Source organism: Lutzomyia longipalpis, chromosome 1, assembly GCF_024334085.1.
Source record: "Lutzomyia longipalpis isolate SR_M1_2022 chromosome 1, ASM2433408v1".
Lineage (NCBI taxonomy): Eukaryota > Metazoa > Arthropoda > Insecta > Diptera > Psychodidae > Lutzomyia > Lutzomyia longipalpis.
In genome coordinates this window covers 47,985,472-48,011,140 of record NC_074707.1, presented here as the reverse complement: position 1 = coordinate 48,011,140, position 25,669 = coordinate 47,985,472, and the positions used below count along the sequence as shown (strand labels likewise).

Below are 25,669 nucleotides of genomic sequence, written 5' to 3'. Positions count from 1 at the left end.
AGCAATTTTCATTTGGAATATTGCTTATAACGACATCTAACTGACTGTCATATTTGGTCGTAGTTTCATGAGAATCTAATTTAGATTCCAACTGAAACTTTGCAATAAAGCTTAAAAATTTCTTATTTACGTTATCCGCATGAATATTGAAATTAAAATCACCTGTTAAAATAATTTTTGAATTCTTAGGAATTTTTGAAAAAACATTTTCAAATGAATTTGCGAAAACATCGAAAGGTACTTTAGGTGATTTGTATCCAGAAATGACATAAAATTGATCTCCGTAATCTAAAACGAATAAGCTTAAAGTGTATTTCTTCTCATGATCAATTTTTAAGTCTTCTGCTAATACTTTAACTTTCGACCTATCTTCATTTTTGACCAAACATAAAAGGCCTCCAATATTCTGTATCTCATTGTCTTGTCTGTATAAGGTAAAGTAACCCTTGAAACTTGGAATTGAATAAGATTGAAACGTTTTAGTTTCAGAGAATATTAAAATATTGAAGCATTTATACCACGAATCGGTATCAATATCTTTGAAATGTTTATGCAAGGATACGATATTGTGGTAACAAATTTTAATCTTTTTCCGATCTACTTTACGAACATCTTCAAAAATGTCTTTTAATGGTTTTTTTGTTCGTAAATTATGGATTTCATTAATGATCCGTTGTCCTACGTGTGAAATTTGTCGTGGGTAAAATGTACCAATTATATATAAACCGTTTAATGACGTTACTCTACTCAGTGCTACGTACATCATGCACAAGCTAATATTTTCTTGTTTAGTAAGATCAATACATATTGATTGATACGTTTGGCCCTGACTCTTATGCATTGTTATAGCCTCCGCAGGCATAATAGGAAATTGTACCCTTGATACTGTAGTGGTACCACCGCTATGTAATTGAAAACTGAAATTGCACTTTTCAAGTGGAACTAAATTTTCATTTAGATTATTTGTCTTTAAATAATTTTGGTAGCGACTTTCCTTATTGAGTTTCTTACCAACTCTGTCTTCTAAAAATTCTAACCATAATAGAGATATATTCTTCTTTGAGTCAAAAGTTATGTGACGGAGTATTCCGCAAGCTCCATTTACTAAGCCGTCTTCTACATCTATATTCTTAATTACCATATATTTAATTCCTAGTTTCAAATGCAAAGTGTAGACGGCACCTGCACTTTTATTGGTATCTCTAGTTTGAAGGTCTTTTAATATTTTATCCGTTTTCTTATCGCTTATAGATTTGGACTTTTTACTAGTAACTACTTTATCTTTTGCTATCGATGTGTGCAATTCTCCTGGAAATTCGGAAATTTTCCTTTCATTGATACGCGTCAACATTTGCACGTGTGGCAAATAATCTAATAGCTTCTAATGGAACGTCTTTTGCACTCTTAACCGTTCTAGATCTAATTAAAGTTATATCTTTCTGTGTCATTTTTCCGATTGCCATATTATTTAATGCTATTGTGAAATCTAAATCACCCTTTTGGCGCATTATTTCATTTAATTCAAAATACTTGAATTCTTCCCAAAGAGGATTGATATCTAATATATTGATGCTACTTTTAGTCGGTGCACGAAATATTGAAACATCTCCAACAGGAGCTATTTGATTGAGATCTCCTACAACGATAACTGATTTACCACCAAAGCTTTGATTTACTCCAAAAATTTGTTTTGATCTTTGATTCATTTTTAAAAACATATTTGAACCAACCATTGAAACTTCGTCAACTATAATAAGGTCAACGTCTCTAAGTTCACAACGAATTGAGTTAGCAACATCTTCTGAGAGACGATCAGTATTGACAGGATTTTGTGTATTGGGGAGCGCGAAAGCTAAATGAATGGTCATACCATTTATTAGAAAGGCTGCCATGCCACTAGGTGCACAAAGTAATACCTTCATAGTACCTGGATTACTATTGGGTAAATTATCAAAGTGGTGTGTTATTAATTGATATAAGCAGTTTATTACGCGAGTTTTACCTACACCAGCTGAGCCTGATAGAAATATACGAATTGGCAATTTATTAGAAGTGAAACACTTGTATATATGCATTACGATTTGCCTCTGACGTTCATTAAGAGATTGCATTTTTAAGCATAAATCATCTTTGGTTATTCTAACGGGGGAAACATATTTTCTGGGTTTATTATCACCGGGCTTATCATCTTTGGGTATAGGATCAACTTCTTGTGATTTCGATACAGGTTTGTTTGTATCAGTTTCGTCATCGCTTTGGACATCACGAACTTTCTCTATAGCTTCTATTATTTCTTCTTCAGATACAAAGTTATACTTATCGCGTACTAATTTTATCGCTTCTAAGTTCTTCAAATAAAGTTGCTTGCAATCAGCATCTTCAATTTCGATCTTTTCGTCTCTAAATGGCAAATACAAGAGACATTGAAAACGGTAATAATTTTCTTCATCTTTAAGTTTATCATATGGTTTAAATCTGACTATTTTGGAACGAATTCTCATACTTATATCTGTTTCATCGTCACTATCATCCTCTTCTTTACTTCTCTTAACTTCAGTGTAATCTGCCGCATATTCAATCAAAGTTATATTATTTAATTCAGACTTTCTCTTTTGATATTTGAGAATAATATCTTCGGCAAATATATCAGTGGAATCTGGGGGCAGGTTTTTCAATTGTTTCGTCTGTTTCAACATTCTAGCCCTTTCGTTAATTGGCCTAGTATTGATATATATATTTGATCTACTACATCGACTCATAGGAAGTGATAAGCAATAATAAGAAGCTTCTTGAGCACCTACTAATTTAGCATTTAGAAGTCCACTTGCATATTTTCGCATTCGCTCTTCTAAGGTATAATTCTTATTTACTTTAATTTCTGCTGATATATCTTTTAAAATTTTCGCAAGACCAGAGTCTGCTTTTGTTACGTAATCGACAACATATTTGGCTAAAGCAAAGACTTCTAAAACGGGTTGAATATCCATATTGGATTCCGTATAATTTAAAATATCTTCATTATACGCATTTATATTGACCTCCCTACTGGTACGTTTAAGGAACAAACGGGGACGTTTAATATGAGCTCTAATAGCTAATATATATTTCTCTCTAGTAATATTAAGTTTAAATAATAAATCTTCAAAAGACATATCGACATATTTCTTCGAAAAATTTTGAACTTCATTGTCAATCTGTTGATAGATTTCATTTAAAGTTTTACGATTGTGTAATTTTCTCTCTTCTTCGTTAAGGGGCAAAAGAATTTCTGTTTTATCCATTGGTGGATGTGGAATATTAAAACGACACCTCTTCCGTTTGCCTTTGTAGCAAGTTTCGGAATGTCTATGCATTTGTCTCTTAATTAAGGGATATTTAATTGGATCTTTATATCTGCATGTAACAAAATTATCTATAAATTTAATAACGCCTTCAAATGTGTCAGGATTTTCTGGGTCAAACTCGGGAAAATCTTTACACCATAGAAGCATATGAATATGAGGGCTTCCTCTCATTTGAAATTCTACTCTTTGGAAATAATCAATTACGAAATTGTCTTCAAATGGACCACATTTCTGAATTTGGTCTTCACCTACTTTGACTGTTTTACTTGGATCAATTGTTAGCATTTTCATTAAATTCTTTGATTTGTTTTCAAAATATCTAACACACGTAATAGGGTCATTTTGAATCATTTTGGTCCTATCGGCCTTTTCAAGGTTCATACTTTCTAGGAAACTTATGTTTTTATTTAAATTTTCAGCTAAATTTTGCAATAGCTCTGGGCAATGCATTTCGGAACAAGTTATTGTGAGAAATAAATGTGGTTTTCCTAATTGTCTAATCATTGAAAGAATAATATTTTGCTTCTCTATAAAGTATGCGGGAGTTAAAGGATTTGCCTTAAGGAATCTATATCCATCATCAATTCCAACAAGTTTATCGACTTTTGTTGGGTTAAGAGCATCACCTGCAGTAACATTCTTAACATTTTTGGATTTTCGTAAACATATATTGACAGTACTAGAAACGGAATTTCGCAATTTTATATTAGCGCAATATAAAACTTTCTTGGGAATACGACACCGAGGGTCTTTTCTACGAAGTTCTGACTTGACACGTTGGTGATAGAAAATTTTATTAATTTTGTAAGTTTGTCCGCAATAAATTTTAGGAAAGGATAGTTCTTCTAGATTTTTATGGGTATCGAAATAGACGGGTTTCTTTCCTTGACCAGGGGCCATAATACAAATTTTACTAGCCGCGGCTTCATATGCGTCAAGATCTAAAAGCATAACATCTTCATTCGGTAAATTATCGTCATCTTCAAAAATGTCTACAAGGGCATCTTTATTTTCGTCTTTCTCACTTTTAATCTTTTTATTGGGTTGAGTTAAAGGCTTTTCTTCCTTAATTTTATTTGTAAAGGTAAAAGTTTCCGTGAATCCACAACTAATATTATCTTCAAGATCATCATTTTCGCGTTTTCTCTTCTTAGGGCTTTCTGGAATTTCTTCAATTTCCATTAAAATATTATGTAAAACATCACTATTATTTTCATCAATTTGGGACGTTGAAACTACAGGGAACATTGTTACGACTCCGGTATTTAATATAGTGTATAAATGATTTCTCATTTCTTCAATTTTATAGCAAAGATTACTGGGGTCAATATTATTAAGCAATGCTACACTATTTGCAATGGCATGAACACCACAAGAATAACTATCATTCTGCTGAAATGTTTTCATGAATTTAATTGCATCTTTCTTCTTCATTGTTGTAGGGTACATTTTCTTTAAAAATTTAATGCAATCCTCATTGAGTGTTTTCCAATCTAAGGAATCGTATACGTAAATGGTTTTATCTTTATGTACAGTTGTTACCCAATGACCTATTTTATTATCACCTTTGGGTTCTAAAAACAAAATTTGAACGTTTCTCCTATTTCGACCTTTTGCCTTAACATGTTTGAGACCCATGTCACAAATATAAAAAGTTGGAAACATGTGGTTGTTCTTATATAATTTATTTATAATTTCGATAAATCGTTCTGTATGGTCACTATTTACGTAAATTTCAAAATTGCGAACATCTTGAATGTTCCATTTAGCATCTGGTTTAAATGAGGATGGTTGTGAATTTTCATCACCAGATAAAGTTTGGATTTCTGGGGGAATTTCTTTCTTTTGGGGGCTAACAACTTTATCATCGCCTTTCGGTTCATCTTTAACTTGATCTTCCGGATCAACTATAAATGAAATTTCTATATCTCCGATATCTTTTAAATAATTGGGATCAACCGTTATTCCTTCAGATATATAAAGAGGGGTTGTAACTAAATAATTTATCGCTTCTAAAACTTTCCTAATTCGTACCGTTTCGAACATATAATGACTCTTGTAATCTTCGTGTCTCTTTAATTTAACTTGAACTGTATTCATATTATCAAATCTTCGCGGTAAAACTTTAACCATATCGTTTATTTCAACGGGAATATGAACTACACTACCTTTTAAGCCTTTCTGGGGGTTTAACGCATATTTCTTTAACTCTCGAATTTCCATGAAATTTATTATGGGAGCTACCATTCTCTCTTCTAATTCACTTAAATCTTTGAGGCAATCAGGAATTTCGGGAAAAGCTAAACCGTTTTTAATTGCAAGTGTAGGTAATTTATTTCTATTTAAATAAGTGTGACACGTAGTGCAACAATACTGTGAAATTTTGAGGAAATCTTCAAGGTCCGATTTATTCTTATACTTGCATTTATTAATATTTAGTTCTTTGACATTATGCCTGAAAAATTTTCCTTCGCAACATCCGCAAATATAATTTGTAACTTGTTTTCGTTTATCAAAAAATTCTAAAAGGGTACGATTTTTATCTTTCATCTTCTTAACTTTCAATTTAAAATTTTTATTTCCTAATTTCCTGTAATTGTAATTAATTTTAAATTTCAAGGACCGCTTTAATCTGTCTCGAAACATTAAAATTTGATTTTCGAACTTCGATTGATCAACGGAAGAATATTTAGATTTTAATGACTTTTCAATTCGTTTATCTATAAATTTATTAGGTTTCACTTTTATATGGGGGGTCTTACTACAATTTTTCTGCATTCTAATTTTTCTAAGAAAATTCTCCTTTTTTCGAAATTTCGGATCTAAACGTTTTAAAATGTTTCTCATTTTTCTCTGTTTATTTTCAGATAATTTCTTCTTAATGTCTGTCCTCTCTATTTTACGTTGTTCTTTTCGCTTAGCATTTTCAATAGCTTTTACAACTGGATCTTGCCTATCGATTTTACGTTGTTCCTTTCGCTTAACATTTTCAAGGGACTTTATCGCAGGATCTTGTCTTTCAATTTTACGTTGTTCTTTTCGCTTAGCGTTTTCAAGGGATTTTATCACAAGATCTTGCCTTTCAATTTTATGTCTAATTTTTCGTTTAACGTTTTCGAGTGATTTTATCATGGGATCTAACCTTTCGATTTTACGTTGTTCCTTTCGCTTAACGTTTTCAAGAGATTTTGTCAGAGGATTTTGCCGTTCAATTTTACGTTTTTCTTTACGTTTAATATTTTCCGCTTCCTTCTTTGATGAAATTAATCTTTCTTTCTTATGCAATTTTCGACGCCTATGATTGTCAACATCTTTATAAAATTTGCTTTGAGATCTTAATTTTTTATTATATAATTTATTGTACTCACGCTTTTTATCCGCAATTGATTGCACAACTTTATCAGTATTAAATGCACTTAAAGTCGTTTCCTGAGATTCACTTTGTACTTTTGCGTTTATTAACTCACTGGTATCTAAATTATTGTCTGTATTGTCATCTAATTGGACATGAATAGGTGTTATTGCAAAAGGTACCTGGCCGTTAAATGCAAGATTTCCATGAAGAAAATTATATTTTAAAATGTTATATAAAGAAGTAATATCTGAATATCCACATAAAATTGATGTACCGTTATTAATAAATTGGCCAAAATTTCCACGTGAATGGCTATCGAAATAATAATATAAATTGTTAATTTTAAATATTGCAATTGATAGCAAATTACACGTAATTACACCGTGTGTGAATTTGTCGAAAAATTTGTGGAGTGCTGTTTCAAAAATTGAATTTTGATCGTTACCAAATATTTGATCTTGCAAACCGATCATTGCTTCATTAAATTCATAACCATTAAATTCTTGTTCAAGAGAAATGTTGATCTTAATGTTTTGAATATAAAATTCGGTGTAAACTTGTTCAACAGTTAAATAATGATAAGCGGAAGCATTATTGGCACGAGAAGTTATATAAAGGTCATTGCCTGTTAAAAGAATGTCGTCTAATGTCTTTGTTAACCAATCGGAAATAGGTATCACATGAGAATACGCAATTGCTGCAACTGAATTTGCTGTGCATTGATTATTATTGGAAAATGGACCAAAAAGTGTTATGTTATCTTGATTGTGAGAACCGTGAACAAAAATATGGGGTTTGATAATTCCAAATTGTTTATAATAAGATTCATTTTTCGCGACTTTCTTCTTCTTCTTAGTAAAACCGGCACCGTATTGTTTTGGCCGTTCATGAAATAAATTTTGAAAATTTGAATTTTCATCAGTGAAAGAAATTGGTAATTGGTTGGGCGCAGCGGGTGCCACGACCTTTTCTCCTGACCTTCGACCTTCGGTCTTGATCAGGGCGACTTCGGAGCTATGGTCAAGCCATGCCACGGATCCAGTCCTCCCAGAACAGCCCTACAAAATTTTACTTTTAGTATTTCGAAAAAAAATTCTGCTCATAATTCATCTACGTCCCTTCAAATAATATGAATAAATATAATTAATAACTTTCCTTACAAATATTCAGTCTTTAATCGACCGAACAAACTCATTTAAAATTCGTGTAGTTTTTCACTTTTTTCCTAAAAAAAAATTTTTCATATCTCATTGCATTTTGATTGATTTTTATGCATTCAGTACACATTGTTTATTCAATAAAATAGCGTAATTAAGCACTAAAAATACACTATTTAAGGGGGGTCTCTTGGGAAATTTGTCATTTTCTTGGGGTTTTTCATAAACTTGGATATCCGATGATGATTACATTTGTAGCCTAGTTATTGAAGTGTAAGAAAATCATTTTTCACCATCTTAGATGCGACGCCATCTTGTGATTTTCCGACTTTTCCGCAGAACTGCCCTAAAACACAAAGGTAGGTTTTTCTCAGGATCTACTGGATGGATTTTGATGGGGTAAAAAGCAAATGAAAGAGGACATACCAGTGCAGATTTTGATGTACCAGAATTTTGAATTTCTATTCTGGGGCTGAGAAAAGTGGAAAAATGTGATTTTTTTCAGATATTTTTGACGTTTTTTCACTTTTCTCAGCCCCAGAACGGAAATTCAAAATTCTGGTACATCAAAATTTGCACTGGTATTTCCTCTTTCATTTGCTTTTGACCCCATCAAAATCCATCCAGTAGATCCTGAGAAAAACCTACCTTTGTGTTTTGAGGAAAATCTCAAGATGGCGTCGCATCTAAGATGGCGGAAAGTGATTTTCTTACTCTTTAATGATAAGTCTTTAAATGTCACCAACACTTGAAAACCGAGTTTAAGAAAAACCCCAAGAAAAATTAAAATATTTAATTTTACCAGCTCTCAAAAGAGACCCCCCTTAAGTATAAAATTAAAAAAAAAATTAAGTCACTTGTTCAGTTTTCTTTTAAAAAAAAATTCCACATTTTTAACGGATTTACCATACAAATGCCACGCGTACTAATTCTGTACCAAAACCGAGAAAATTGTATGAAAAAATTAAAAATTTTCAGAGAGCTTAATCAAATCAAACGGAAAAGATGAAAAAATTTCCACATTTTCACGGGATTTCCCACACAAATGCCACGCGTACCAATTCTGTACCAATATAATTTAACGGAAAATTTGAATATGAAAGTTTTTAAATTTTGGCACAACGTTTTTTTAAGCGTCACAAATACTTGCATGATTGATTGCAATTTTTTCTCAAAACAACGCGAGATTCCACACAAAATAACTTTTTCCGATAATTTATGCCAAACACAATGAAAACTTAATCAAATCAAACGGAAAAGCTTAAAAATTTCCATATTTTCACCGGATTTTTCCACACAAATGCGACGCGTACCAATTCTGTGTCAAAATTATGTAACGGAAAATTTGAATATGAGATTTTTTCAATTTTGGCATAACGATCTTTCAATCGTCACAAATACTTGCACGATTGATTGCAACTTCTTCACAAAAAAATAATTTTTTCCGATAATTTATGCCAAACACAATGAAAAACACAATTTTCACGAATGAAAGAAACGCGGCGTTTAAAGATTTTGAAGGGAAACGTAAATGAACTTTGAGCAATTTGTCCACGCACTTTTAGAGAGAATTTTCAAAGGACTTACATCACTGTCGTGGGAGGACACGCCTGACGCTTTGGCGGCCTCACGTCCGAGGGCGCGCCCCCTGTCCCGACGGCTGCTTGCTGTGGCCCTCCATGCGTCTGGTCCTCCCGTTGAGACGCTGATGTCCTAAGAACTCTGAAAATAAAGAAAGAAAAGAAAAAGAAAAATTAAAAAGCGGCGGCCCTGTGAGAGAAAGAAAGAAAACACTAAAAGCACTCCCGACGCGACGCGATTAATTTAATTCTCTCTCCCTATCACAAATTAACACCAGTTTTCTCAAAAAATCTAATCCTAATCAGCAAATGAATGAAAAATGAATGGAATGTCAATGAAAATCAAAGAAAAGTCAATGAAAATCAATGAAAAATCACTAAAAATTGCCCGATTTGCTTAGCACGACGCACTTGCTTTTGCAATTGGCAACAGACTGAGCGATCATCTGGTACGACATGGCGTCCCCTCGTCGAGCCGTTGGGAGTTTGAATTTGAATTTGGTGTCACACACACAGTCGTTTGTCCTTACACTGGGCGTGGCTTCTCGCACACATTAAGGTTCACAAACACAAATCACATGAAATATTCAAAAAATTCAAAGGTTAAAAAATTTTTTGGCGGAATAAATTAAATAACGCGACATCAAAAAAAATTCCACGAAATTTTAGAAATAATTTTACTAAATTTTCGGAGCAATGTTTTACCACATTTGCTAAAAATTTAAAAAGCTTAAATATTGATCGCGTATTTTTCCAGTAATTTATCTTTAATGAAATTTTCACAAAATTTTAGGGTTTCGCGAAACCTTTCATTTGTGTTGGATTTAAAATCACCAAAATATGACATGTAAACTTTAAAAAGCGATATCTCCGGAACGGCTACATAGATTTTCTTCATTTTTGGCATGATGAAAGATATTATAGTCAGCTATAACATATCAAAATATGAAGCAATTCTATAAAGCGGTGCTCGAGATATTCATCGAAAACTCATCGAAAGTTTTGTTTTTGCTTTTAGCGCCACTTGCGGTCATTTTTTGAACTTGTGATGTTCCGAGCAGTTGTAGGGCTTCTCAATATCTTTCATTTGAGCCCGAGTTGATCAAAATCGGTCAAGCCGTTCTCGAGTTATGGCCGATTTTCGATGAAAAATTGTGACCTCCATATTGGCTAAACGGCTTGACCGATTTTCGAAAATGAGGTATCGTTGGAAAGGTCTTAATGGCCCCTACAACATATCAAAATTTCAGATTTTTAGCTATTACAGGGGCTGAGATATAGCAAAAACAAAATTTGGGGGTTATTCAAAATGGCGGACGGAGAGGTGGGGGGGTGGATTTGACCTCATTATCGTGTGTCTTCCACCTGATATATAAACTTTGCCGTTGACCGCAAGTCTCTATCTATTACCGTTCTCTTGTAATTCAGCTTTATACTCCGGCCGGACGGACGGCCGGACGGACGGACGGCCGGAAAAATTTTTGGCGCCACCGTTTTTTGGAATGTGGGGACCCTAATTCGTGCTCATCCCAAGTTTGAGCCCGATCTGACGACTTTGCATTTTTGAGTGTACACAGAAGCTGTGCTTCTTTTAAGAAAGAATCACAGCTAACTTCTTTTAAGAAAGAATCACAGCTAAAAAGACAAAATGATCAAAACAAACACAGCGGATTATTTCTTGATCTGTCTAATTAATTCTCACGTATGTTCGAAAGAACATTTAACTCTTTTAGCACTTTAATCTGAAAGGAATCAATCATAATAAGAATCTGATTTGTTTGAAAGATAAGTAACGGTGCTGAATGAGAACAACAAGCATCTTATGACACTCGCGATTAATAATTCTTTTGACGGCACAACAGCACTTAATTTAATTGTCCAATCTCCCAGAAAGCTCTTTAAGGATTCCCAAAAAGAATCATAAATTTTTCCCTCGTTAAAATGTTATTTTTGAAGTTTAAAAATAATAATAAAATGAATTCTTGAGAATAACCTTTAGAAAAAAAAAAGTTCTCAATGAATTTATTTGTGGAAATAAAAATAAATTGATTGCCTTCTGCATGAGGAAATTATGGAAAAGTGCTCAATAAATTAAAAACTGCATTGATTATTAAGGGGTTATATACATTTCCGTGGGTATAAATTTGTCTTTCTTGCCTTTCACTTCTTTTCTTAATTAATTTTAAATGAATAAACTTATAAAAAATCTACAATAATTATCCGGATAAAATTGGATTTATTCTTCTGTGTCATTTAGTCTCATCGTTTTAAAGTAAATTTTGGCTTTGTCTTTATTCTCCAATCAGCAATAATATAATTGAGGAGTTTGCATAAGCTTTTGGTTTCTTTTTAATACTTGAATTTCTGGACAAGTAAATATTTGATATTTCTTGATGCAATTTACATTTGAATAAATTTTGGAAAAAAGCATCGTGTTCCAAAGATATTCAACTCCTTATTAATTAAAAAAAATCTCTTGTTTAATCTGAATTTTTATGGAGGTAATTCCGCAATTATTGCAACAATGTAGCAAAGCCACAATTGATCAAAAGAAAAAGGAATACTTCAAGTTCTCTTCTAAATTTTCCTCATTTTATCACATCACTGCACACCTTTAATGAGACAAACATCAATCAATTTTTGAAGATAAACAGGTGGTGGATCACTCTCGAGGGCATTGAGTGCGAACTCGTAAACAACTTCTTGCATCGAGCGACATTGACAAAGTTGAGTCCCTGAGAAGTTGTGGTTGACAAACAAATCTCACAAAAGGCGATCACATTGCGTGGAATATTTTTTTTAAATTAATTAATAGAGATTTTTTTAAGAGTGAAACTCACCTGTAATTTCAGGAGGAATCCCCTCGTAGTATACTTGTTTCCACTTGAATATTTCCTTCAGCTCCCCAGCACAAGATGTGCCAAGAAGGAAGCTGAGGAGGAAGACCAAAGTCTGATGAAGAAGCATCGCGGAAGCTCGACTGATCGGTTCACTTGATCACTGCAGACTGAAGCACGCGAGTCAATCGAGAAATGTGCGTCGATCGGAAGAAAAGACATTCACATCATTTTATATTCCAAGGTTCTTCTGTGTGACTCAAATCGTTTGGGGATTGTGAGAAAAAAAATGGAGAAAAATAAAATAAATAAAAACATAAAACGGTGCACTTGAGAGCTCGCCGTGCAGATCACATCTCTCACACACTCCGCAGGAGAATATTTTGTTTTATTGTTCATCAAAGTGAGAGGAGGAATTAAATTGCAACAAGACATTCCCGGTCGATCCCGGCAGTTTTGCACGATCTTATCTTTCTTCTTTAATTCAACATAATTGTGATTGATGTACAAATTTCAATGAAATTGACATGATTGTGGTAATTTGAGGGTCCTCCAGTATCAATAAAATTCTTCTCAAGCTCATTTTATTGCCGTTCCTGCAATTTTTGGCACATTTTCTTACACAGGGGCGGTTTGAGGGATTATTTTTCATGGGGACTTCATTCTTTAAAAATAAATGAAATTAATAAAATTTTTTAACTAATAATTTTTAAGATAAGTAAAGGTTTATATCAAAATCTTCCTCAATATTATATTTTAACAATTTAATAGTTTTTCTTTAAATTAATTTCTAATCAATGCGCTTAGACTTAATTTTTAATATGAAGAAGTCATAATTAACTTGGAAAACTGAAGGATAAGTCAATAATCTCCGAAGCGCTGTTAATTTTCTATTTTTTTTCATTCAAAAAATAACTGAAAAATGATCCAAAAAATGTTTTTTTACAATTTCCTCAATATTTTCCACTATTCTCCTTCAAAAAAATAAATAAGTATTCTGTATGCTAGGTTGGAATTTTCTTGCTAAATTTTTCTTTCTTTTTTATTAATTAATAAGCCAAAAAAGGAAAGAGAGCACAAAAATAAAGAAAAGAAAATTTTATAATTAAAATTGAGAAGATCACAAAGAATTGCAGAAAAATTTTGAAAATTCAAATAAATTCTCAAAAAGAATTCAAACAAAGTATAAAAATCAAAAAATAATTAAAAATTTTTATTTTTAGTTGTTGTAGGTATTTATTTTATTGAGTCTCTATCATTATAAATTCACAAATTCATCAAAATTAAAAATACATCATTAACTTCCCTGCTTATTGAGGATCTCTCTTGACTCTGTTTTAACTTCTAAGAATAAAGAATCCTCCTTGAGATGATGGAAATCATTCCCCGAAGACAATTGCATCTGGATCTGGAACATTGCAGACGGTATTCTGAATGGCATAGTCCCCACGGCCGCGGACAATGTGGAAGTTGTATTCGTCTGGATTGAGTCCGCGGTAGATGAAGATCGGGAGGCGATTGGACATGGCCCAGATGTCACCAACAGGGTCAATTTCCAGATCATTCGGATAAGTCAGGGTTTCTGCATCCTCGTACACTGTTCCCACATTTTCCGGCTTCAGCGCAGTTTGAGTATTCCAGCACTTGATGGAGTTTGTTTGGATTTCCGTGTAGTACAGCACACCACGTTGATCAATGTCATGAGTAGCTGACTGCGCTTGCCTTCCCCTCACGCCTAAATCCTTAAAGTCACCAGGCGCATATTTATCCGGAGAGAGACTTTTATCCTTGAGAACTCGCGTGGGAACGGAGAACTCCTGCAAACTAGCCAATGGGTGGAAGAAGGCGATGCGATTGTTAACATTTGGCGACAGGGCTACCGAGAAGATCCCATCGGGGAAGCCAAACTTCAACCCATCCAGTACGTAGTTTGCATTCGCCATATCGGGCTGCATGAAGGGATGCGTGAAAGTCCAAATATCATTCCGTCGCAGTGAGTAGACAAGAAGGTTCCGCAATTCCAAATTAGGCATATACGCGTGGGCGTCGTCGCAGTTGTAGGCATTCGTGTCCACCGTCATGGAGATCAGGCCAACACCCTCAACACCGTAGAGCCCATCGGGAATTGTGAAGCGCCTTATGACACGATTGCGACGTAAATCGAATATCCAAATTGCTGGATTCTGGACTACCGTGCGATTCCCCTGGGGGTACTCGAGAATCCCAGTGTCCACGAACCAAAGGCGATTGCACACGTCCACAACGGGACGATAGACTGAAATGATTCTCGCTGGATTCTCAGCTAAATCATTCTGTGAAATTAAAAAAAAAATATATTATTATTAATTTATAGAGCTTTAAAGTCAGATTAAAACTTTCATTGAGCTTTGTCAATTTTTTTTGAGAGATTTTATGAACCAAAAGAGAAAATAAACCAAAATTAGGAAACTTTTATAGGAGTATTTGTCTTCAATTAGAGCCTTAAAAGCACATGAAAAATTATAGAAATTTGTGAATTTTAGAAATTTAAAAAAGAATGGAAAAACTGTACAGTGGTGGTCATGCAAATGCATCTAGTATTAGATCTATTCAAATAATAATAAAGCACGTATATAAATTTTTATTCTTATCATGAAAATATAATAATAGATCGTTCAATATTTCTAAAGATTTTAGCTTATACTGGATTATGAAAAGTTAAATATTGAGCAACAATCTTGAGAAAATTAATCTTCTTTTACAAATTTTCTTGAACAAGATTCTTTCCTAATCCTGTTCGAGCCAATCTGCTGAATTATATGGCTACCGTAGATTTGCGTTGAACTTATAAGCTCATTATGTTATGATTTTTGCTATATATTGGTATAATCTTCTCAACATTTTAAATAATTTTTTGTTCCAGAAGTTTCAAAGAAAATTCTGTAACTAAAATTGTTAAGTTTTGTGAATAATTTTCTCCTTTTTGAGATTAAAATCTTCATTTGCAGCATCTCTCAGAATTCGCAAAAAAAGTTAAACGAATCCTTTCCACAAATTTTTTCAAGAGTTAAATATCTTGATAACTGAACAAAAAAAAAATTTTTAATTAATTTTCAGGAAGAAATACATCAAATTTCAGTGATTCTAAGACCTCAGGATTAATTAAAAAAAAAATTATAGAACAATGGAAAATCAAATTAATCTCTAGATATTTTTTTTTAATAAATTGCATTATACCTAATTGATAATGATTTTTTACATAAAGAATTAAATAAAAAATTAAACATTAAAGATAAATGAATGTAATTCCAAAACTAATAATGTTCACTGCACTTTGTACGATCACCACTGTATTTTAGCTGTTTTAGCATTTTAATCGCATCACGAACTACAAAACGTATCTCTTGTGCATATTTTATGTTCTTTTTTTTCTTTTTCACGTTATAAAATAATAAAGCTTTGTGAATGTGTGTTTTAGAGGCTCTCTCGAAGAGTTCTTGAATTTCTTGACTTAATGTTCTGTTTCTCTTTTACTGAAAAACTAAAAATTAATCTTCACGAGATGTAATTACTACTATACATAATATTCTACCTCAAATCTCGTGTTTATTTTTCATTGAATTTTAAGTTTTTCCCCCCTCAAACTCCACTACTTTTGCTTTTTTCTTCAATTTTTTTTTCTTTCAGTGAAGCTCTACATTTTCACACTTTACCACCATGAAGAAGAAGCGAGTTTTTAAGCAGCACTAAAACCACACACAAATACCAGGAAAAAGATTTTATGCCACTGGACAGTAGCTGTAATCAGTGGATTTTTCTCATCTCTCACTCAAAAAAAAAAAGTGATACTTTATAATGAAAATAAACTGACCTCAAGTTCATTTGTGACGTAATCCGGATAGGGTCTGAGACTGGGGCTTCCATTGCGACATTCATCCTCAAAGACAAAGTTCACTGTTGAGGGAATTCCTGGCGTACGACGGGGTACAGTGACAAAGATCCTTCTTGATTGGAAGTGCTTTGAGAATCCCGTTGGAATGTTATTTTTGGCAATGTAGTAATCCTGGCCAGCAAGTTGATCCTCCGGGGAACGTGGGGGGTCGCGGTAGCTGAGCTGCTTCCATCGACAGACCACCTCGAAGGGGTCAGGAAGTGTGGGATTTCCTCCAGCCACGTAGTGTGGCCTCGCTACGTAGCCCTGGGCACTACCAATTAACACAATGCTGCACAGCAGCAAAATCACAGAAACACTCGACTTCATCCTCTCACAGCTTGATCACGACTGACGATGGGAATACAAGCAATATGTTCACTAATGCCTGACTGAGCCACGTCTCGCGAGAACAAGAACCTCGACAGAGACCTACAAAAGCACGCAGCAGCAGATTCACTTGCAAAATTTTCCTTTCTTTTGCTGCCCAATCCCCGTACAAACGGAATTCTCTTTTTTATTATAACTATAGGTACAAATAATCGCTTTGTACGTACTCTCCCTTTTCTTTTAAAATTTTTGTATTTGAAGGGGTTGATAATTAACGCGAAAGACAGTACAAAAAATCTTTAATCTTTCATTTAGGTGTAGATTCTTATAATATTCTTTGTTTTTCATTTCTTACAAATCGTCGGTTATAAGATTTTTTGAATTTTGAAAAGAATCTTATAAGATTTTTATAGTTTAATTCTTTCTTTAATGTGGGGTTTTCAAGGAAAATTACTTTTCAATTGCTCTTTAAAGATCTTTCTGATTGTTTTCTGAAACAACATATTCTTTGGTTTTCTCGTAACGACAATAGAAAGATTTTAAAACATTATAACTGTTCAAATCTTACAACATCTTTTAAATTGTAAAAGAAAAGATTTTTATGAGAATCAAATCCAAGTTTAAAAATTATTTAAAATTATATTATTTTCTTATTAATTTAGATGTAATTTATGTTTAATTTTGATCAGTTTAATTTATGCTCTCAGAAGCATATTTCAAAATTTTGGAATTTTTCTAGCCAAGTTTTAAGTAAATTAAAAGTCTTAAAGAAAGCGACTAAAAATGTAAAGATTCTAACTAAAATTGAGTTAGATTTAATTTATTTTACATCGTTCTAAAAATCTTCATTCGCCTGATTAAAGAATGTTAAGCAACAATTTTTGCCAATTGTTAGCCCCACGAATTTTTTATTACATTTTTATATCTCCCCCTCTTATTGCAATCACTACTGATCGTTACCTATATATGAAACTGAAATTATATTGTACATATTATGACAAAATATAAGCCGATAAAATGTGAAACAAGTTTTTAGCACCACTAACCAGACGCAAAGCAATAGGTCATCGGCCTTCCCATTTTTTTTGAACAAATACAGTATTTAAACAAGTGAAGAAATTAAGAAGATGAAAAAATCCTTCATTTACCTACCTTCAATTGACTCAAAGAGAGACCTTTAAATGCTCCACGAAATGTGTGCTTTAATGAGGCTACAACAGAGAGAGAAAATTAAAAGCAGAAAATTCTTCTAATCATTTGGCGGCTGAATAAATCAAGGAATAAAATGCTTTGAAGAGAGAAAAAAAGTTATATCTTCACGATGGCACAGTTTCTCCATTAGCAGGTATATATATTTTGCAATTTATTAATTAAAAAAGCACCTCTGAGAATACGCACGTGTATGTTGAGAGTTGTGCAAGACGAGGTAAGAAAGAACATTGATCAAACGAATATTAATTAGTCTCCTTTTGCTTTTGGCCTGACCACGCATCTGTTTGGATTTCCGAAGAAATATTAATCCAGGTCAGACTGACCGTGCACAACGTCAGCGAGGCATTCAGCACAGGACAATTAAAGAGAATATTTACGACACGATGGCGGATAAAATGTAAATGTATAGAGATGGGAAGATGCGGAAAATTTCACCAAGAAGACTGAAGAGGAGAGTTTCTTGTTGATTTTTTGGGGAAAGAGTTTAATGCTCTTGGATATATGGATGGTCCAGCAATCTCGTTGTGATAAATTCTTAAACGCCAGACTATTGGAATTGAAGAAAAATAAATTTGGAAATTTATTCGTTAAAAGTCTTCAAAATTATTGTATTAATAAAGGATTTATTTGAATAACTATTGCATAATTAAACTTTCTTATACGGAAGTGTCTTTTATTCTCTTTTAAGTAGATTAATTGAGAGATAATAAATAAATTTTGCAAATATCTATGAGTGTCTTTTTTTAATGATATAATCGGTTAATCGGTTTAATAAAATGAAACGAATTATATCAAAATAAAAGTTTGTGTCTTATATTTTTTTAAATTATCTTTTTAATCCTTTTTCATTCATATACTTATTACGCAATAGATATTAAAACAATTAAAAAAAAATTAAGAGAAAAACTTCTCTGGAGTGTCTGTAATAGACATTTTGATCTATTCGCCTACAGGAATGCAATTAAATGAAATTTAATTTCTTAATGAGTATCATAAATAAGCGCCTCAACATACCTATAATTATCATGTACAGTGAGAGCCAAATTAGTAGCTAAACGTTTTATTCTATAGCATGAAAAAATGCTTTAAAATCATTTTTCTTAACAAAAGACTTTTTTTTTGGTTAAGAACTCTCAGAATTTTGCAATTTTGGTAAATTAAATAATTTAAATTTAAATCCTGTTAGAATCTTTCAAAAACTTTACTCAAGGAAATTCATTAATCTTCCCTAGGTCATATAGGTTCTGTTTAGGTTTTAGATTTTTAAGTCCTATAAATTCATGGAGGATTCATATCTCAAGTATTCTTTTTAATAAATTTATTTTAATCCTGTTTAAGAGTTGACGAAGATTTAAGGATCAGTCAGAAAAAAATTCTTTCAATTTTGAACACAGCCTTTCAAAACACTAAATAAAATTAAATTTTAAATCTTTCGCACTAAATCGCAAATCTTCAATAAAATTCAAGAAGCAAACAAGCTTTTAGCGAAGCTCTTTGCTTTGTATTCCCTCATTATCAGCAATTTGTATGGAGAATTTTTACGGACTCGTAAAATCAAAAATTTTCCCATATAAAAAGACTCCGCGGAAGGCTTTTGGCGTTCAGATGGTGAAGAAGTATGTGCCAAGAGGCAGGTCAAGAAGTGTTAAAGTTTAAATAAATGTTGTTCAGAATGAAGAACTTTACTTTTGTTCTGAGTATTCTTACTCTTATTACCGGAAGTTATGCAGCATATGGCAGAAGTTCTGTTGTTGAAGAAATCTTTCGATGGAAGCAGATTTCCTATGAAAATCTTCCTCAATCAGGTGAGGAAAAGTGTTTTAAATATTTTTTTACAGTTAAAAGTGTTTGCTAAATTAAGTGCTGTGATTTCTAGAAAACTCCTATGTGGGCCCATATAGGTATTACATACCTGAGAACAATAATATGGCCTCAATGGCTTTTCATCCGGCAAGTGGATTAATGATTGTGAACGTTTTCCGCATAAGACCAGGAATTCCAGCAACTTTGGCTGCATTTTGTGTGCAGGATTACAGTACAGGATCAAGTCCGAAACTTTGGGGCTTTCCCAACTACGAAGTTAATACTTTGAGTGCTTCGGACTTTGATGCAAGACGCTTCTTTGAGAATTCTTGGAGGACAGGACATAAAAAACCGAATAAGCATCATAATAACTACTACGGGCAGAATAATTATCAGAATAATTACCAGAATAATTACTACGGAGGACATGGTGGGCATGGAGGACATCACAATAATTACTACGGAAGCTACCCTAGCTACTACCAGAAACCCTATTATAAACCAACCCCTTCAGCAATAACCACTACTCAAAAACCAAAGAATTCCTTAAGAATTGTCTCAACTTACACAGCATCAGTAGATGAGAAATGCAACAGAGCTTTCACAATTGACGTTGGTTTGCTCAATTATTACAACAATGATACGCGAGTCATTCAAAAACCTGCAATTTTGGTCTTTGGTCTTGCACAAGATTGCTGCCAGACGAGGGAATTCCCATTGATAAGGAGATCAGAAATTCCTGATGATGTAGCCGGGCCGATTCCCTTTGGAACACTCTTCTTAAAATTGGATTATCAATCCAGCGATTGCGATGATCTCTTTATCTACATCACGAACCCCTTCTCCAATCAAATAATTGTCTATGACTACAAAAATGACGATTTCTGGACATTCACAAGTCATCCAACTTTCGCCCCAGTTATTGCTGAATCTCATTTGGTGTACGATAAGACTTTCTTCTATGATCTCCCGCTGGGCGTTGTGGGCATTGCCTTGGGATATGCCGATGAGTACGGGGATAGGCCAGCTTACTATTTCCCAGGATCGAGTACAGCTCAATTTGCCGTATCAACGGAAGTCCTGAAGGATAAAAGAAAAGCTCCAACAAATTATGATCCTGATGATTTTGCCATAATGGGATATCGTGGATGTGATCATCAAGCTGCCAATGCTGCCATTGACTACACATACGGAGTTATGTTTTATGCTGAGATGCAATCGAATAGCATAAGATGCTGGAACATGAAGAAACCCCTAAATCCCGATAATATTGGCGTTGTCTATGAATCTGATATATTACTCTACAGTATAGCGATATTCATTGATTCTCGCGGATATTTGTGGTTCAATACAGGCAGCTTACCCATAATATTCCTCACGGATGATCCTCTTAATCTCAATGAGTACAACAATAGAATTTTCAGAGTTAAAGTTTCAGACGCAATAAGAGGGACTGTTTGTGAAGATGAAGAAGATAGCTACAGGCTTGCAGATTTATACAATGATTATGATCATTGAGGGCCAAATGCGGTTCAATTAAAGCCCTTTTGAGACATTAAAAGGGGTTTAAAATTATCAAACAAAACAACATTTTGTTACAGAAATATTGAGATCAATGTTAAAGTTGAAGAAGTTGAAGAAATAAAATGATTTTATCAAAAATCAGCACAAAGTTGCAAAGTTTTGTCATCTTCTCTCTGCATTACCAATTCTAATGAAGAAACGGAGGTTTAAGATAAAAATACTCAATAATCATGCTCAAAGCATTCAGAATCTCGGGCAAAATTCAAAAAGGAAAAAAATCACAAACATATCAGAGAAATTAGATAAAGCGATGCATAATTAGTTTGTCGTTCTTATAAAAGTTCAGTGAGTGTTGTTCGGGAGATCAGATGGTAAAGTCTGCTCAAAGGTGCCAAATCACAAAATGAAGTTTCTTATTTTGGGAGTGATCGGTTTAGCATTGTCTTCTGTGAATACTTTGGAAAATCCCTGGAATTCCGTTGAAGAAATCTACAAATGGAGGAATATTGGCTTTGAAAATCTCCCTCAATCAGGTAAAGGTGAATTATTTAGTTATTTGTGCTCAAAATGTTGTGCTAAAGTGTTGTTGAATTTTAGAAAATTCCTATGTGGGTCCCTACCAATACTACATCCCTGGAAACAATGATATGGCATCTCTGGCTTTTCATCCAGCAAGTGGATTAATGATTGTAACTATTCTACGCATAAGACCAGGAGTTCCAGCAACTTTAGCGGCATTTTGTGTGCAGGATTACAGTGTAGGATCAAGTCCACAGCTTTGGGGTTTTCCCAACTATGAAGCAAATACTTTGAGGGCATCGGACTTCGGTGGAAGACGCCTTTATCGGGATCTTGGAAGGACAGGACATAAGAAACCGAATAAGCATCATAATTATTACTACGGGCAGAATAATTATCAGAACTCCCAGAATTACTATGGATGGTACAACAACCATCATTCAAGCCATTCCAGCCATTCTAGCCATTCAAGCCATAACTACAATAACTACATCTTCCCACAGCCCTATTACACCAAACCTCCAACAACTACAACAACAACAACTGAAAAGCCAAAGAATGATTTTAGAATTGTAACAACTCACTACGTGTCAATGGATGAAAAATGCAACAGGGCTTTTACATTCGATGTGGGAGTCCTAAATTACTACAACAACGTTACCTATGTGATCCAGAAGCCTGCCCTTTTAGTCTTTCACATTGCTTCGGATTGCTGCCAAACGAGGGAATTCCCATTGATAAGAAGATCAGAAATTCCTGATGAAGTTGCTGGGGAGGTTCCATTTGGAATCATCTTCCACAAGCTTGATTTTCAATCAAATGAATGCGATGATCTCTTCATTTACATCGCGAATACCTTCACGAATCAAATAATTGTCTACGACTACAAAAATGACGAATATTGGACCTTCACCAATAGTCCAACATTTGCCCCAGTTATTGCTGAGTCTCACATGATCTTTGACAAGACTTTCCCCTATGATCTACCCCTTGGTATGCTCTCCCTAGTCCTTGGTTATGCAGATGAATATGGGGACAGAACAGCGTACTACTTCCCAGGATCTACTACAGCTCAATTTGCCGTCTCAACGGCAGTCCTCAAAAATCGAAATAAGGCTCCAACAAATTACGATCCTGATGATTTTGCCATAATGGGTTATCGAGGATGTAATCATCAAGCAGCTAAGGCTGTTGTTGATTTCACCTACAGCGTAATATTTTACACAGAGATGCAATCAAATAGTGTGCGATGTTGGAACATGAAGAAACCATTGAATCCCGATAATATTGGAGTTGTCTTTGAATCTGATAATTTTCTCTTTGGGGCTGAAATCTTTATAGATTCACGCGGATATCTCTGGTTTAATTCCTGTAGTTTGCCCATTATGTTCCTCACAGATGAGCTCTTGAATCCCCAAAAGGTTAACAATAGAGTTTTCAGAGTTAAGGTTTCAGATGCTATTCGAGGAACTGTCTGTGAGGACGAGGATAGCTACAGGCTAGCAGATTTATACGGTGACTATGAAAATTAATTGAATGAAATAGATCAAAAAAGTTGACAAAATTCGATTTAAAGGCATTAAGGTTGATAAAAAAAACTGTCAGGAATAAATGTGTAGTGTCCTTTTTGTTCCATTACTTTGAATTAATAAAATTCTTTTATAAATTTTATAAAGAAATTTGAAATAAAAATTTGAAATCTCTTCTTGAAGCAAAAAATCAAGACTTTTTGGCAAAATAAAGTGTTATAAGTGTTACAAACACCTCATTAATGTCTCGATGGTGTCTGCTCTGCATAGCCGGCATAAATACATAATTTGCTCTTATATTGAATTGATTGAAAACTAGTATAATTGCAATAAATCACCTTTCAGAAATTTTTACCTATAAAAGCCGAATTTTTTCTGCAAAAGATTCAGTTGATTTCCGTGAGTTTCTGGCAGCAAGAATGAAATTAATATTTTTTGCGTGTTTAAGTGTTCTCATTACTACTCAAAGTGCCTCATATTATCCACCAAAGACAAGGGTAGAAGAAGTGTTTAAATGGAAGAAGATCGAATATGAAAATTTACCAAAATCAGGTGAAAGGAAAATTGATTAAAATCTTTCCATAAATTCATCTAAAATTTAATTAAAAATTTAATTGCAGAAAATTCGTGGGTTGGACCCTACAGGTACTACATCCCGGAAAACATTGATATAGCATCGTTTGCATATCATCCCCAAAGTGGATTAATGATCGTAACAATGGCTCGCGTGAGACCGGGAATACCAACATCTCTTGGAGCTTTCTGTATTGCTGACTACAAGTATGGGTCAAGTCCAAAGCTCTGGGGCTTCCCGAATTACGAACTGAATGCTCTGAGCCCCATTGATTTTAAGGGTGGAAGTGAAGAGGATCGGACAAGGAAATGGCATTACAAGAAGCCTAATAAATACCAATTTGGACAATATTATCAATCTAATCATTACGGAGGGCATCACCATGCCAATCAACTATCAATCTTCAGCAAACCGCCAACACCTTCCACGAAAAAGCCATTTGAAATTAAGAGAATAATCTCCGCTTTTCACATCACAGTGGATGAAAAATGCAATAGAGTTTTCTTCATGGACAACGGGAGGTTGCAATACTATCAGAATACAACGTATCCCATCCAGAAGCCTGCTCTTTGGATCATTGATCTCCCTGCAAATGGATGTGAATCCCGAAACTTTCAAATTAATCGTAGAGCTGAACTTCCAGATAGAATTACTGCACGAGGATCAAATGGATTTATGACTGTAACGCCGGATTATCAGGCAGGGGATTCCTGTGAGGATCTCTTCTTGTACATTACAAACGCCTTCTACAGCTACTTAACAGTGTATGACTACAGAAAGGATAAATTCTGGGCATTTGATCATGAAACTTTCCACGCAGTTGAAGCAGAGTCATATTTGATCTTCGACAAAACCCTGCACTATTACTTTCCTTTGGGACTATTCAACTTAGCTCTTGGTTATCCTGATGCAAATGGCGATCGTACAGCTTATTACGCCCCTATGGGAGGAACCGGCCAATTTGCAGTTTCAACAAAAATCCTCAAAGATAGCCGAAAGTCCCCGCAAAACTTCAATCAGGACGATTTCAGAATTGTCGGATATCGTGGTTGTGACCATCAGGTGGTCACAATGGCGATCGATTACACATACGGGGTGATGTTTTTCACGGAAATACAATCCTACCAAGTTCGCTGTTGGAACATCAACCAACCACTCAATCCTGACAACATACACGTTGTCTATGAATCCAAAAAGATGCTTTTCGGTTTGATGCTACAAATTGACTCAAGAGGATATCTGTGGTTCCATACAGATCATATTCCTGTTGACTACACCACTGACTATCCTCTCGATCTCAATGAAGTTAACTCAAGGATTTTCCGAGTGAAAGTTTCTGATGCTATTCAAGGAACAGCCTGTGAAGGCAGAGATTCTTACAGAATTCACGATTTATACAATGATTATGAGCATTAAAATGGAAATAGGGCTCGGACTTTCGATCTGAACATCGAAGCTTCGGTGATTCGAAGCATCGAAGCGTATTCGAAGCACTGCAAAAGAACTGCTTCGTTTTTAAAATGCTTCGATTATTCGAATAATCGAATAAGCTTCGAAGCTTCGAATAATTTTTAGGTATTCGAAGCTTCGAAGCTTTTTGAAATATTCGAAGCTTCGAAGCATTTTAGGTATTCGAAGCGGATGAACAACACGTGTTATTAAATGCACAATTGAGCTGCGCTTATTTTTGTGAATTTGCATAGCTTTAAGAACTTTTCTTATAAAATTATCCTCAAGCGCGAAGCGCCTTTAAGAAAAAACTAATGTCCTTAAAAAATTTTTTTTATCTTTTTATTTATTTTTTTTTGAATGTGCTTCAAGCGCGAAGCGCCTTTGATAAAAAGTAATGTCCTTAAGAATTTTTTTAAATCTTTTTTTTAAGATGTCTTCAAGCGCGAAGCGCCTTTTATAAAAAATCCTTAAAATTTTTTTTTTCATTCTGTTTTATAAGGTGTCTTCAAGCGCGAAGCGCCTTTAATAAAAAACTAATGTCCT

At 34.0% G+C, this 25,669-nt stretch overlaps 7 protein-coding genes across 10 annotated transcripts in view; 3 read left to right on the top strand and 4 right to left on the bottom strand.

The window, feature by feature from the left end:
• Nucleotides 1–19,416, bottom strand: part of LOC129788029 (aprataxin-like protein) — a 72,329-nt gene extending 52,913 nt beyond the window's left edge. Inside the window, exon 1 of the mRNA XM_055823996.1 lies at nucleotides 19,412–19,416. The gene's annotated coding sequence lies outside the window, so the exon portion shown is untranslated. The remainder of the gene's footprint in view (nucleotides 1–19,411) is intronic.
• LOC129787983 (protein Peter pan) overlaps nucleotides 1–25,669 on the bottom strand; it is a 1,185,971-nt gene that overhangs the window by 944,084 nt on the left and 216,218 nt on the right. The gene's annotated exons all lie outside the window — the stretch shown is intronic.
• The window catches only part of LOC129787980 (L-dopachrome tautomerase yellow-f2-like), a 1,067,766-nt gene that overhangs the window by 825,879 nt on the left and 216,218 nt on the right, over nucleotides 1–25,669 (top strand). The gene's annotated exons all lie outside the window — the stretch shown is intronic.
• Nucleotides 1–25,669, bottom strand: part of LOC129787993 (L-dopachrome tautomerase yellow-f2-like) — a 34,201-nt gene that overhangs the window by 6,313 nt on the left and 2,219 nt on the right. Inside the window, exons 1-2 of one of the 4 annotated variants that reach the window (XM_055823935.1) lie at nucleotides 17,666–17,818; nucleotides 12,277–12,443 (exon numbers count right to left, since the gene is read on the bottom strand). In XM_055823935.1, the coding sequence (XP_055679910.1) occupies nucleotides 12,277–12,403 (127 nt within the window). In that variant the 5' untranslated portion in view covers nucleotides 12,404–12,443; nucleotides 17,666–17,818. Of the gene's footprint in view, nucleotides 1–12,276; nucleotides 12,524–17,665; nucleotides 17,819–25,669 lie in introns of those variants that run through there. The other 3 variants (XM_055823934.1, XM_055823937.1, XM_055823936.1) reach the window with 3 other exon arrangements.
• Nucleotides 13,484–16,765, bottom strand: LOC129787987 (L-dopachrome tautomerase yellow-f2-like). Its single transcript, XM_055823917.1, has 2 exons — nucleotides 16,124–16,765; nucleotides 13,484–14,585 (listed from the first exon to the last, which is right to left on the bottom strand). Exons 1-2 carry the CDS (start codon nucleotides 16,511–16,513, stop codon nucleotides 13,653–13,655), a joined length of 1,323 nt encoding a protein of 440 aa, XP_055679892.1. The 5' UTR covers nucleotides 16,514–16,765; the 3' UTR covers nucleotides 13,484–13,652.
• LOC129787972 (L-dopachrome tautomerase yellow-f-like) lies at nucleotides 19,164–21,190 on the top strand. The gene is made up of 2 exons (XM_055823882.1): nucleotides 19,164–19,530; nucleotides 19,602–21,190. Exons 1-2 carry the CDS (start codon nucleotides 19,386–19,388, stop codon nucleotides 21,044–21,046), a joined length of 1,590 nt encoding a protein of 529 aa, XP_055679857.1. The 5' UTR covers nucleotides 19,164–19,385; the 3' UTR covers nucleotides 21,047–21,190.
• On the top strand, nucleotides 23,819–25,090 carry LOC129786794 (L-dopachrome tautomerase yellow-f2-like). The gene has a single exon (XM_055822034.1). The coding sequence runs from the start codon at nucleotides 23,819–23,821 to the stop codon at nucleotides 25,088–25,090; it is 1,272 nt and encodes a 423-aa protein (XP_055678009.1).